At 36.6% G+C, this 13,819-nt stretch overlaps 1 protein-coding gene across 1 annotated transcript in view; it reads right to left on the bottom strand.

Annotated features, from left to right (window-relative positions):
- Positions 1 to 9,774, bottom strand: part of UBAC1 (UBA domain containing 1) — a 42,546-nt gene extending 32,772 nt beyond the window's left edge. Inside the window, exon 1 of the mRNA XM_001366381.5 lies at positions 9,347 to 9,774. Coding sequence (XP_001366418.1) covers positions 9,347 to 9,484 — 138 coding nt within the window. The 5' untranslated portion in view covers positions 9,485 to 9,774. The remainder of the gene's footprint in view (positions 1 to 9,346) is intronic.
- Positions 9,775 to 13,819: the final 4,045 nt, after the last annotated feature.

The following is a 13,819-nucleotide window of genomic DNA, read 5'->3' as shown; positions in this document are numbered from 1 at the left end:
CAAGGTTTTTGTAATTAGTCAGGTGATGAAGGCCTATATATAGGTGGTGACTATGTGAATGAAGGGAAGGGTATATATATGAGATGTTATGAAGGTTAAAAATGCAAGATCTGACAATAGTTTTAATATGTAGGATGAGTGAAAATGTGGAGGGAAGGATGAAAGAGGTCACCAGGCAGCTAGAAGGCTGGTGGTACTTTTTGTTTTAGTACTTTCAACAGTAACAGCAAAGTTGAGATAAGGAGTAGGAGTAGGAGTAGGATTTCATCAGTTAGAAACTCCTAATATGGAAATTTTCTACCAATACAGCACTGCAACTTGGTTGTTTTAGAGAGCTGAATGGGAGAGAGATAGGTTAAATAACTTAGGCAAGGTCACATAGCCAACAAACATATGTAAAGCCTGAAATTTGAACCAAAGTCTTCCTGACCCTAAAACCAGACCTTTATCCATTGTGCTACATTGCCTGTGTTTGATGTAAGATACTGTATTGATAACTAATGCTAAATATGACAAAATGATCCAGCATAATTAAAGAGAAAAAGTACAATCTCTCTGCATGTTGTAGTTTGCAAATAAACATAGAATGGTCAGTCTGCCAATTCTACAATATGTTGATTTATATTAAATATACTATTTTATATAAGTAGATAGAAAATTGTGATTTTCAAAATATATATGTCATTAGATGATGGAATAAATGGTTTAAAATCTATCCCTAGAGAATTAAAATGTAAAAAAAAAGTAATGGTTTCTGCTTTCTTTTTTCTTTCTCCTACAGATAAAAGGGAAGGAGACTCATCTTTTAAACCAAGAATTACTCAAATACAATAATTATATCTTTAAGTTAAAATACTCATAAAAAAGGAACCTCACCCACTTCACCACTCTAGCATAATACTGGGAAAAGAGAAGCATATTTAACACTTTCCCTTCTCTCCCCTTTCTCTCTCTCTCTCTCTCTCTCTCTCTCTCTCTCTCTCTCTCTCTCTCTCTCTCTCTCTCATACCTTTCTTCCTCCTGTTTGTAATTAAAAAACTCCATAAAAGTTTGACTGCTGACTTGAGTTTTCATTTAGGAATTACATAGCTGAATTCCTTGGCGACCTTAAATTAATATATATCAGTCTTTTAAAGTGATTTCCATATCACACACTACTAGTCTCTTTTAGTTCCAGCACATTCAGCAATTATCAGTTTTTTACAAAATAAACCTGCAAGAGAATTTAAATGATTTGCTTTAAGTCACATGGCAGAGAATCAAGATTTAAGATTTCTATTCATGCACAAATTATTTCTTCTAGAGTAGCTTCCCTAAGCAATATCATATAATGCCATCTATATTATACCATATGTATTTGTACAGTATTAATGCTTTCTCCTTCCTCTTTAGTCACATATGATTTGATTCCCTCCAAAGTCCTTGCCTTTCTCACCCCCACAAAAAGTTTCAAATGTTAACTTTTCTTCTCATTTCCTTTAACCATTCACAATATCTCAAAACAATGATGGATTAGAATTCATTCCTAAAACTAATTTCCAGATATGCACAAATTCTTTTTCTTTTAACCCTAACCTTCCATCTTAGTACTTAGTACTTAGAACACATTACTGTGTATTGGTTCTAAGGCAGAAGATTGGTAAGGACTAGGCAATGGGGGTAAAGTGACTTGCCCAAAGTCATACACCTAAGAACTGTCTGAGGCCACATTTGAACCTAGAACTGCCCATCTCTAGGCCTGACTCTCAATCCACTGAGTCACCCAGCTGCCCCTAGATATGCATAATTTTGGATGAATCAAATACAGTGGAGTCTAGAAATAATCATTTAAAGCTAAAAGGATCTCAGCTCTTATTTAATTAAAAATGAGACAAAATCTTTGTAACCCACTTCAGCAAATAACCTAAAAAGTTTAATTTGAGTTTGAAAAGATGACTGTTTCATTGTGAGAAGCACATTATGTCATGAATGCATAATAATCTTTACGTAAAATAGCAACTTTGCCTAGGTTCATACAGTATTTCATGATTTCACCTGACTTGTCTATTTTTGCACTGCAATGCGACACATGATAAAATACATCCAGTTCCAATGACTCATCCTCACATAAGAGTGGATCACTGACCTACAGTGATAGTTTTCAAGAATATTACTATACCAGTGCATCTTATAATATCCATTCAACACATTCAAATTTTATAGAAGTAAAAGTAGTCAATGAAGTTAATCAGATAAATCCATTAGCCAGACAGAAGGGAAGATACTGAATATGAGAAAAATTTTTCTGAATACCAACATTTTCATAAAAATAAAGGATTCTTTGGAAAATCTCTTCATTTGCATTTTAACTAAGAAGTATAACTATGTCTGAAAAAACACCACAAATAATCTAATGTATATTTTGCTGAAATCAATAATACTTTATCACTCCTCTTGCTTTAAAGCTGGGACTATACACTCCTACTCCTTTATAAAAACATCAAATTGTAGTATGAACAGAAATCTAGACATAAATCCTATAATAGCATCCACATATCCTCAAGGGATGAAAGTGTTTGAGATCAGGTACATAATCCTTAAGAAAGCTTTTTTTTTTTTCTTCTTGGAAATTTTGTCTTTCATAAGCCAGAGATTCTAAAATACAGTTCTCTAGACATCTGATTGCTACATCCACTTGGTTGTACAGACCAAGTTCATAATGTCAGTCTCCTTCTAAGGCAGATAAGAGTTTTATCTAGAAAATTTATGCTGCTGGAGAAAGGCTGGAAAATGCAACCTTGACTTATTTTAAATAATCCTGTTAAGCATCCCCTTATTATATTATGACTGGCATTATAAGTGTATGCCTATTTGTTTTTAACCATCATTACTGGATTATAAACTCTGAAGACAAGGTATGTGTGTGACTGGTTTCACCTTTGGATGCACAATGCAAGTACTCAATAAATGTGGTAGTTCTTCACCATTAGAATGCAAGTTCTTTGAGGGCAGGGACTGTTTTGCTTTCACAAAGTCTAGTACAATGTCTGGCACAGAGTAGTTGTTTGATAAATTCTTATTTGTTGAAATTTGTTCAGGAACTAAAGCTTTTCCAAAAAGGGCAATGATTCAACAAATATAAATTGAAAAGCATATAAGAATGTTATTTGTAATATGAAAATATATCCAGGTATCACAAACAGATAAACAAATCACAAAAATGCCAAAAACAACACTGGAAAAAAAAAGATTAGGCTTGTCATTATTAAAGCTAAACAAAAACACTTTAAAACTTGGAATGGCAAAGTTAATATTTTCATATTTGCATGATTACTAGTACTAATTGGAGTTAAGTGGTAAAAGTCCCCTAAATATGGGTGGATAATAATGTCAGATTAAATGGTTTGTTTGGTGTGTTAACAAGCAATTACCTAATTGACTCTTTGCCAGATAAGCTCTCTTAATTTTACAGATTGGAAGATAAAGATATGGAGATTGCTATTTACCTGACTATAAGTAGCCTACCAGATGATTAAAATCAGAGAATTTTAGTCCCTATCAAGCAATAAAATTTTCCAAGTGACTCAGTTATATAAAGTTTATCCATAATACCTGACATCCATTCCTGACCTCATACCTTTTTTTTTAAACCCTTATCTTCCGTCTTGGAATCAATACTGCGTATTGGTTCCAAGGCACAAGAGTAGTAAGGACTAGGCAATGAGGGCTAAGTGACTTGCCCAGGGTCACACAGCTGGGAAGTGTCTGAGGACAGATTTGAACCTAAGACCTTCCGTCTCTAGGCCTGGTTCTCAATCCACTGAGCTACCCAGCTTCCCCCTCCTGACCTCATATCTTGAAGCTACTGAGGATGGATGGAAATACAGTGAAGGTACACAATGTTCTGTAAACTCTCAAAAAAACTTAAGGTATTTGGGTATTTTTATAAACTGTAGCATTGCTTAGAGTGCTGGCTTTGTATCATTTTCATTGCTCTTGGATAGAAACCAGTAAAAGAGAATAATCATTAAAATTTTAGGATGGAGCATCTAGGTGTCTCAGTAGATAGAACCAGGCCTGGAGATGGGAGGTCCTAGGTTCAAATTTGGCCTCAGATACTTCCTAACTGTGATCCTGGGCAAGTAACATAAGTCCAATTGCTTAGCCCTTACCACTCTTCTGCCTGGGGACTAATACTTAGTACTGATTCTAAGCCACAAGGTAAAGGTTATTTATTAAACAAAACAAAAAAAAAAGACTTTGAGAAGAGATCAACATTTGAACAAAATAGGGTGAATCATTTTTCCATTTATATGCTTTGTTAATATTTAAAACACAGAAATGAATTTTTCCCTCCCAAACCATTAAATAGCTCTGTTCTCAAAATCAATGGTAGTTTCTTTATAGAAAGATATTGGAGTTAATACAGTTTAGAATCTATCTTATAGGGGCAGCTGGGTAGCTCAGTGGATTGAGATCCAGGCCTAGAGATGGGAGGTCCTAGGTTCAAATCCAACCTCAAACACTTCCCAGCTCTCTGACCCTAGGCAAGTCACTTAACCCCCATTGCCTAGCCCTTACTGCTCTTCTGTCTACAATCTACAGTATTGGCTCCAAGATAGAAGGTAAGGATTTAAAAAAAAAATCTATCTTATGAAATATAATTTTCCAATACAAACCTGAGTGAACAAGACCTAAGAAATGGAACCTGAGAATGAGTAATCACTAAGCTGTTTTAAAGAAGATCAGGATGTGGTAGTTAGGACATAACAAAGATACCTACACTTAGATCGCCAATACAACCAGTAACTCTTTCAACATCAATCCTGCCAAGCTTAGCTGCATTATGCATGATTGGTCAAAGTAATTATACCTAATGTAATTAAAGAGTCACTAAATATTACTAGCTGGTAAACTAAATTTTCTAGAGAATCTCGTTTGCCTTCATAGTAATGATATAATCTAAATACTGTGTTAGTAACCATGTTAAGTTTAGACAATTAGTTGAAATCTCAATATATCTCAAAATATCACAGAGACTTTTTATATCAAGAGGGTTAATTTTGCCATCTTTAAAAAGTATCAGATCTAGAATACAATGGTGACTCCAATTTTTGAAAAAACTATGTGGTAAGGGTAATCCTTTTGTTAGTATCATTATCATTTTAAATAAAAAATATTATTAAATTCCTAAATGCTGTGAAAAAGAACAGTACTCATTCCCTTTCATCAAAGATAGCAGGGTCAGAAGAAAATCATTAATAGGCTAAGGGAAACATCAGGGAAAAAATGGGAAAGTATGACATAAACTAAAATACACACTGGTATTACTGCTTTGCAGCAATATGTGACATTGAGGAATTGGTTTCCAGGGTGACATTGCCATACAAAACTTTAGAATTATCATTTCCCTGACTAATGCATTTTGACTGCTGCTAAGGGATAGTTCAACTATGGTAGAATGGGAAGAGATGTGGGGGTGTAAATACTTCCGACTGCTCAACTATCATTATACAGCAATTTATGTTTCACTCACTCAATATGAAACACCCTTGGTGGCCTGTCCCATCTACCTGGGGAGACTACACAAAGAAGAAAGGACTCTAGTTAAAGAATTATAATTTTAAAAAAACACTTTGAATTCTAGCACTGACTTGAATAATAAAATTCAGGAATATACTAATTAGCATCCTATTTAAATTGACTGCCTAATTTACCCCAAGGTGTTCCAGAAATTCATTAACATGAATCAGTAAAGAATTTTCCATTTCCTGTTCCATCTTCATAAAATATTATCATAATGGTAATATAAATCTATACCATCAGCTTTGCTAAACTAAATGTCACTAACAAGCTACTGCCTACTAACCACTTGGAATGTGAATTTGTAAGCATTTAATTTAGTTTTTAAAGTTTTAAAATGTACATACAAGTGGAAATATATTTTAAGACCACCCAATGTCAGAGTAAAATTATATAAGAAACAAAAGCAAAAATAAAACAAAATAAAAGCAAAGCCTGGCAGTATTTGTACAGTCTGAAATATAGCAAGAAAATCTGGTCATGTCCAAATTTTCCTTGTTAAAAGATATGGCTAATTTTCCAGAAATCTAAGGAAAAAATTGAATCTTCAAGAAAAAAAAGAACCACACCATAAAGTATACTACTGTCTTGACCTGTGCACCTCATATAACATTTTAAAGCTTAGAAAGCCCTTTCTATAAAATAACCATTTGAGGCAGGTGGCATATTATTATCATCTTATGAATAAAGAAACTGAGGCTCAGAGAAGAGAAGCAAGACATTCTCTGTCACACAGAGAAATGTCAGGGCCAGAATTTGAACCAATGTTTCTGACTCAAAGTCCAGGGCTTTTTTCAATATGCAATGATGCCTCCTTAGTATGTAAGAAGAAATAGGTCCTGCTACCTCTCTCCCCATAATGTTATACTAAAACAATATGTTACTCTATAGAATAGTTTTCATTAATCTTTGAAAATAACTGTAAATTAATCTGGTTTAGATGGTTACCATAACACCAAAAAATCTCTGAGATAAAATTTAACCATATTTTAACATTCAAGGATAATTAATATATCACACATAGATTATAACATTCATGTTACATGGTCATGTATAGATTATAATATGTATATCACATTTTTTAAAATGTCACTTAAGGAGTTACTGTAGTGACCCAATCAACTGCTTTTCTCCCAAATAATAAGCTAATAGTGAGACTATTAGCTTCAGACACAACACTTTATCTAATCATAGTGATAAATATCCTATTTAATTAGGCATTTACAAATTTGGTCTATAAGTGTTATGAGGTAAAAATTTATAGGAATGAAAGTCTCTAAAAATTCATTTCAGTCATCAGTTATATACTATGTGATATACAAAAATACTTAAATTTCATTTGTGTGGAATAAATTTTAAAATATGGTCATCTCAAAAATGAAAAATCAGTTTTAAAATAACCCTTACCTTCCATCTTAGAATCAATACTAAGTATTGGTTCCAAAGCAAAAGATGGCCTTTTTATCTTAAAAATACTAATCTTGTAAAGGGGGAATGCCTTTGGAAGAAAGATAATGTTTTAGAGATTTTAGGTAAGAAAGGAATCTTGCTTTGGCCAATAAGCAACAAAAACAACTATTAACAAGAAAAATTCAAAGTGCCAAGTTTCATAGGGACAATTTAAAGTCCTTATGGCTATATTTAAGTATACTTTAAAGTAACGGGCAAAGCCCAAGGACCTTCATGGAGCAAAGCTTTAGAGGACCCAGACCCTCAGTAAAGCCAAAGCCATAGCTCAGCTTAAGTTAGAGTTTTCTATAAGCTAATAAATCAATATGTCAGTACGTAACAATCTCACCCAGGTTCCCAGAGAAGGCATACATGAGTAGTTTTGTAAAAACATTTAGTTACAGTGGGAGGGGTAGAAAAGGAGGGGTTTGGGGACTTCAGGAGAGAAGTGAGCTATGTGCAGGTGAAAAGTGAGCTAGTGTCTAATTTCAGTTGAGCTATGGCTTTGGTTTTACTGAGGGTCTGTGTCCTCCAGAGTTTTTCTCCATGGAGAGGCCCTTGGGCTTTGCCCATTATACCTTAAAGAACTAATTATGAATTCGTAGGGGATTAATTGACTAAAAAAATAATAAAAACCTCACCAGAAAGATAGGAGTAGGAATAGGGCTTAAACATGTGATTTGTATAGATATAGGAAATTCCAGTTAGGAAACTCCTCCCAATGAAAGTTAGCACCTTCTCTATCTACAACACTAAGAGTTTAAGTGACTTGCTCAGTCACATAGCCAGTATATATAAGAAGCAGTGCTTGAATCAAATTCTTCTTGGGTCTATCCAATGGGCCCAACTGCCTCTTCATCCATACTCTATATACATCACTGAAAGTGACAGAGGAATATAAGATCTTTTTTACAATTTCCTCAACTCAATAAGGGTGTCTACAATCCTACCCATCTCCTTCAGTAGTTCCATATTCCCTCAGAAAAAAATTAAATAAAATAACAATGCTAGAAAGGCCTTTTAAAGATCATTTGATTCAACTATCTTATTTTGCAGATGGAAAACCTGAGACCCAGAGAAGCTATCTCTTGCCTAAAGTTGCACAGTTTGTTGGAAGCAAAGTCAGAACTAGAACCCAGTGCACTATAAAATGAGAAAGAAGAAAAAGCCAAGGGAAATGGAATAGAGGTGGGTGAAAATAAGGTCAGAGACTAAGGATTATTGTCAAGGGATGATAACATCAAAGGCAGATAAGATGAAAAATCAGAAATAAAAAAAGGGAAGGAGGGAAAGGGGAAAGAAGAGAGTAACAAGAAATGAGTGGGAAAGAAATGAAGAATAGGGGTTAAATGAAGGAAGGAAAAATGTAAATGGGCAAAAAGAGAAACTGAATAAGTAAGGTGAGTTTAAATTGGAGAAGGAAACTGGCAAAGAGCAAACTGAGAGGAGAAAAAAAAGGCACAGAAAACTATAAATGGGGAGAAGAAATAAGGGAAAAGTGGGAAAAGGAAAAGGAAAAAGGCTAAAAATAAGAAAATGTGAAACTATTAGAGGAATGGGTGGGGTTTATCTTTAACTGTGTATGCCCTGCCTCTCAAATTATTTAAATTTACCTATTTTGCATTTTTATTTTCTTTACATTTTTGGTATCTATTTCTACATAAATATATATATATACATGTATACCTACCTATATATCTGTCTCTCTCCACACACACCCATATCTATGCTGCTACAGAGTACTGATACAGATACCTTTGTTTTCTCCTTGGTTAGAAAGTAAGTTCCTTGAGAATAGCTATTGTTTCATTTATATTTGTATCCCCAGAACCTTGAACAGTGCCCTGGCACATAGTAAGTGTTTAATACTAATTTATTAACTGTCTGGGGGGAAGAAGCTGTAAAACTAAGGAAAGGGAGAAAAGGCATAAGGAAAAAGAGTGAGGCTAAGTGTAAGGGGGAAAAAAGAACAGTACAAAGGTGAAAAGGAGGAAGAAAGTAAAGTAAGGGAAACTTTAGTAAAGGGGAAAAAACTAAACGAAACATAAATCGAGAAAAGGAGAGAAAGGAGGAAAAGGTGAAGAAGAAATAGTGAAAAAGAGGATAGTTAAGTGAAAAGGAAAGAAAAGGGGGGGGGGTTAAGCGGGGAAAGGTAAATGTGAACAGAGGAGAGAACAGAGGATAGATGGGGATCTCATTTGTGGGCCGTGGTAGGATGAAGGGGACGAGGGATATAGGGTTAGAAGGGGGTGAATTGGGTTGGGGGCCTGAGGAGGGGAAGCTAGGCGAGGGGCGCGGGAGGCAGGGCCCGCAGGAGTCCGTGGCGTCTCCTTACATGTTTGAGGCAGCGCTCCTTGAGCTTCTCCACGGTGGTATCCTCAGTGACCTCCTCCAGCCATTCGGTGCCTTCCATGGTGCAGATGTGAAGCCTCAGGACCTTCCTAGCGAAGATCTTCTCCTCTTGCACGAACATCGCCGCCCTCCCTCAGCCCTTGGCTGGGCCCGAACTCGCTCGCCACAGTCTCCCTCGGCCTCAAGCCACCCGCGGCCGCTGCCGCCTCACGCAGCCCACCTCAACCGCCCTGGGGCGGGGGTCCTGAGGCCCATGAAGGTCACCGCGATGGGACGAGAGAGAGAAACAGAAGCTAAGCCCCAGAGACCCGGCTCCCAGTCCCGGCCCCGTTGCGACCTGTCACTCGCCGCCCTCGGCCCGCAGCCGTCTCTCTGGCTCGCTACCCGCCACAAGCCGGAAGTGCAGTAGGCGGTGTGCCCCGAGGCATTCTGGGAGTTGTGGTCCCTAATGAGTATACTCTGAGGAATTTAAGGAGGAAGAGTTCGTCGAATAAGATTGGACCCAGGAATATAGAAAGAATTTAAGAATAAAGAAATAAAAAAAAATTTTTTTAACGTTGGGGCTGGGGGGGGGGCACTTGGAAATAAATCATCTCATTTTGCAAATTCAGAAAATGAGATGCAGGAAGGAAAGTACTTGCCCAAGGTCACAAACCTAATTCAGTTAGATGAGACTGACCCAGTGTTTTAGAGTCCTCCTGGCGCTGTCCAGTTCTGAAAGCAATCATTTAGAATGTGAGATTTCCTGTGGTGACATAGGATTCAATTCAACTTAATGTTTGATCATATGAGCAAAGTACTATGATATTGGGATACAAAAATAAGAAAATAACAATAACAAACAGTTCTTGACCTCAAAGAGCTTTTATTCTATGGAGAAGATACTATACAGTATATACAAGTAAGTAAATGCAAAATATTAGCAAAGTATTTTCAAGAATGAGTGTTAATGAATAGATTGATTAGGAAAGTCCTTAAAAGGCAGCAATTGAACTGCTCTTTGAAAGAAGCTAAGGTTGAATTTAAAAAGGAGAAAAATGGAAGGAGTAAATTCTAGACATGAGAGAGTCATTCATTCAAGAATAGAGAAATGCAAGATGAAATGTGTGGGGGAACAAGTATTAAGTGGCTAGATAGATAGAGAATCTAGTAAACATTTATGTGCCAAGCACTGCAGTAAATATTGGAGATGCAAATACAACCATTGCTTTTTGTTGGGATTTGTAAAGAAAATGGTTAAAGCCTATGTGCTATAAGATGGAGAAAAAAACATCTCCCCCAGAAAAAAAAGTAGTTTTAGAGGTCAAAAAAGGGAAACACAGGATTCTACAAATACAGATCTTTAATCTACTTTTTCCCTGCCCCCCAAAAAAACAACCAAACAACCAAACAAAAAACCCTTTACCTTCTTTAAATATTGATTCTAAGGCAGAAGAGTTATAAAGGGCAATAGGGGTTAAGTGATTTGCCCAGGGTCACACATCTGAGAAGTGTTTAAGGCCAAATTTGAATCACTGAGCTACATAGCTGCTCCAAGACTATATTTTATTCAGCAGGATGAGCCTATTAATTCTACCAGGAAGGAGGTCTCCACTGTCTTGAAGACTTTGGATTTGTTGTTGTTGTTGTCTTGTTGTGTTGTTTCAGTCATATCTAACCCTTCCTGTCTCCATTTGGGGTTTTCTTTGCAGAAATACTGGCATGATCTCAACTCATTTTACAGATGATAAATTGAGGCAAACAGAGTTAAATGACAACTATTAAAGTGTCTCAAAGACAGATTTGAATTCAGAAAGATGAGTGTTCCTAACTCCAGGTCCCTGCTTTATCCACTGCCACCTAGCTGCCCTTGGATAAGATTAACTACCAAAATAAACATGATCTTTGGTAACTCCTTTGGCAACAAGGTTAACAAGCCCAAACCCCTTTTGAAAACATTCTCCCCTCAAATCACATGATATCCTGTCCCTATTATTCAATAAGGAAAGTGTCTTAGCCTCACCTGAGAGACTCCTTTTGCCACTTGCCTAAAGGCTATGTAAAATACTGGGTATGTATGTATGTATCTCCCAAGATTGGTGGGCAACTGCCCACCAAGCTGATGATAATGGAACTTTTTTATCTTCTGATTTTGCTGTCTTGCCTCTTTATTTTTACCTGAAGTCAAACAATTTAAAGTAAAAGGACCCATTCTCCAGGAGTATCTTAGGATCTCTGTAATGTAATTCCTCAATAGAATACAAATATCACCATGTTTTACTTTTGACTAAAAGTAGTCTCTACCCTCAAAGAGCTTCCAATCTATGGATGAAAGACAACAAACATATAAAGGGGAGCTATAGTAGTACAAAAATGATACCAGATCTATTGCCTATCTCCTTTTGCTGGAAAAAGGTGGAGAAATTTAGAGAGTGTGTGGAGAGAGCTTGACCCAAGTCCCTAATAAAATGGTGGTCTTGGCTAGAGACTCATCAATCAAAAGGGCAGAGCTAAAGATTGATGTTTCTCCAAGGTGAGAAGGTGGTTGTCAAGAGAGTGGAGAAGTTAGAAGCCTGGTCTCAGAGTGGACTGCTATGGTCAAGCCACTGTGCCCTAGCTCAGAAGAGTCTAGTGTTCCTTCTCCTTTGACAAGCATTCAGCATGATATTTCACAGTTCTGGACCCAATTTGCATTAACTCCCAAGTTACTAAAGAACACCTGTTCTTTTTTTTCCCTTTCAAACATTATTTTATTTGGTCCTTTTCAAACATTATTCATTAGAAACAAAGATCATTTTCTTTTTCTTCCCCACCCCCACCCCCTCCCAATGGCGATGCATGCTTCCTCTGGGTATCACATGTGTCCTCTGTCCGAACTCTTTTCCATGTTGTTGATATTTTCATTAAGGTGTTCATTTAGAGTCTTTCCTCCTGTTCTTTAAAATAAAGGAGCATCGAATAGTTTTTAACAGATCATTCTAGTCTTTCCTTTTCTTTTATCCACCAAAGACTTGCTAGCTGATTATCTCTGGGGATACAAAGCCAACAGAGACAAATGGACCTTGTCCTCAAGGCATATTTTTCTAGAGAAAGACAACATATACATGGTTGCGTAAATAAAAGGTAGTTTGAAAATGGAGAAAAAATGTCATAAATTCAGAGAATCTGGAAAAGCTTCAAAAAGGAGGAGATGCCTTGAAGGAAAGGAATGTGAAAAAAAGTACATTCTGGGCATGGAGGATAGCCTAGGAGAAAGTATATCAAGTTTGGGGATCAAGAGGAAGAAAGACAGAATTTGGAGCTCAAAAAATTTTTAAATAAATGTTAAAAATTGCCTTTACATGTACCCAGAAAAAATTATTTTAAAAATTGGGAGAACAGCTAGTATTTCAGTTTAGTGGGAACATAGAGTACATAAAGAAAAGAAATATGAAATAAAACTGGAAAAGGTAGGGGAAAGCCAGATTGTAGAGGGCTTTAAATGCCAAGCAGAAGAATTTATATTTTATCCTAAAAGTAATAGGGAATCTCAAGATTTTTGAGTGGGGGAATGACATAGCCAGACCTGCTTACAGAAAAGACTCTGAAAGAAAAAAAAAATTTTCCACTGTAGAAAAACTGCCTTCTAGATCTGACTTACTTTAAGGACCATTTTCATTTCACATTTTATATCCTAAAGTCCCTTCATTCATTCACAGAAAGCTCTGACATTCTGTGTTCTAAGGCCCTTCTAGCTCTGTGATTCTGTGCTCCAAAGTCCCTAGCTCTGACATTTTACAATTCTGTCAAGGAGAAGAGGAAAAGAACTGACCACAGAAGTATCATTTCTTTGAATATATCTGTCCCTCTTCTCCCTGTCCCTCCTCTTTTTCTGGAACTTGATCTGAGCTTCAACCAGCTTGGGACAGGAGAGAGGGAGAGAAATGAGGCAGAAAGGCTAGAGGTGGCTTTTGGTTCTAGCTTCTATGCTGAGCAAGCTCTAGTGGCTGAAGATAGGTTTCAGTTTCCAGAACAGCAGCCTGGCTTCATGCCCCAGCACCAAGAGTTCCCTTGAAAGAAAAGGAATCTGTCCTTGGCATTTTCTGTAGAGGAGACCACACAAGGGCATTAGCTTTGCTCGACTATCTTTCACTCTGAAACTTAAGACAGATAGAAAGAAAGAGTACCAGTCAGTACCTGAACCCACTCCACCTAATTCAAGTTTGTCACTGACTTTGGGAAAGCTAGAGTTTTATTTAATGTTAATACCCTAAATACATTTCTGCTGATTCCCGAAATATGTACATTTACACAGGGTTGTATGGAGTATTCAGAAAGGATTAGTACCTCTGGTGGGAGGATTGCAGAGCCCTTTTCAAATCTATCCTTCTACCTTTTACCCAATTCTCACCTGTGGCTCCAAGAAGCTAGAACATGCACAGCAGCTATGCCCATTAAACTAAGCAGATGGATTAAAACACAGGTTTCCAACCTGTCA

This window comes from Monodelphis domestica, chromosome 1 (genome assembly GCF_027887165.1).
Source record: "Monodelphis domestica isolate mMonDom1 chromosome 1, mMonDom1.pri, whole genome shotgun sequence".
NCBI lineage: Eukaryota > Metazoa > Chordata > Mammalia > Didelphimorphia > Didelphidae > Monodelphis > Monodelphis domestica.
Note: the sequence above shows the minus strand (reverse complement) of the source record. Positions and strands in the feature narration are given on the sequence as shown.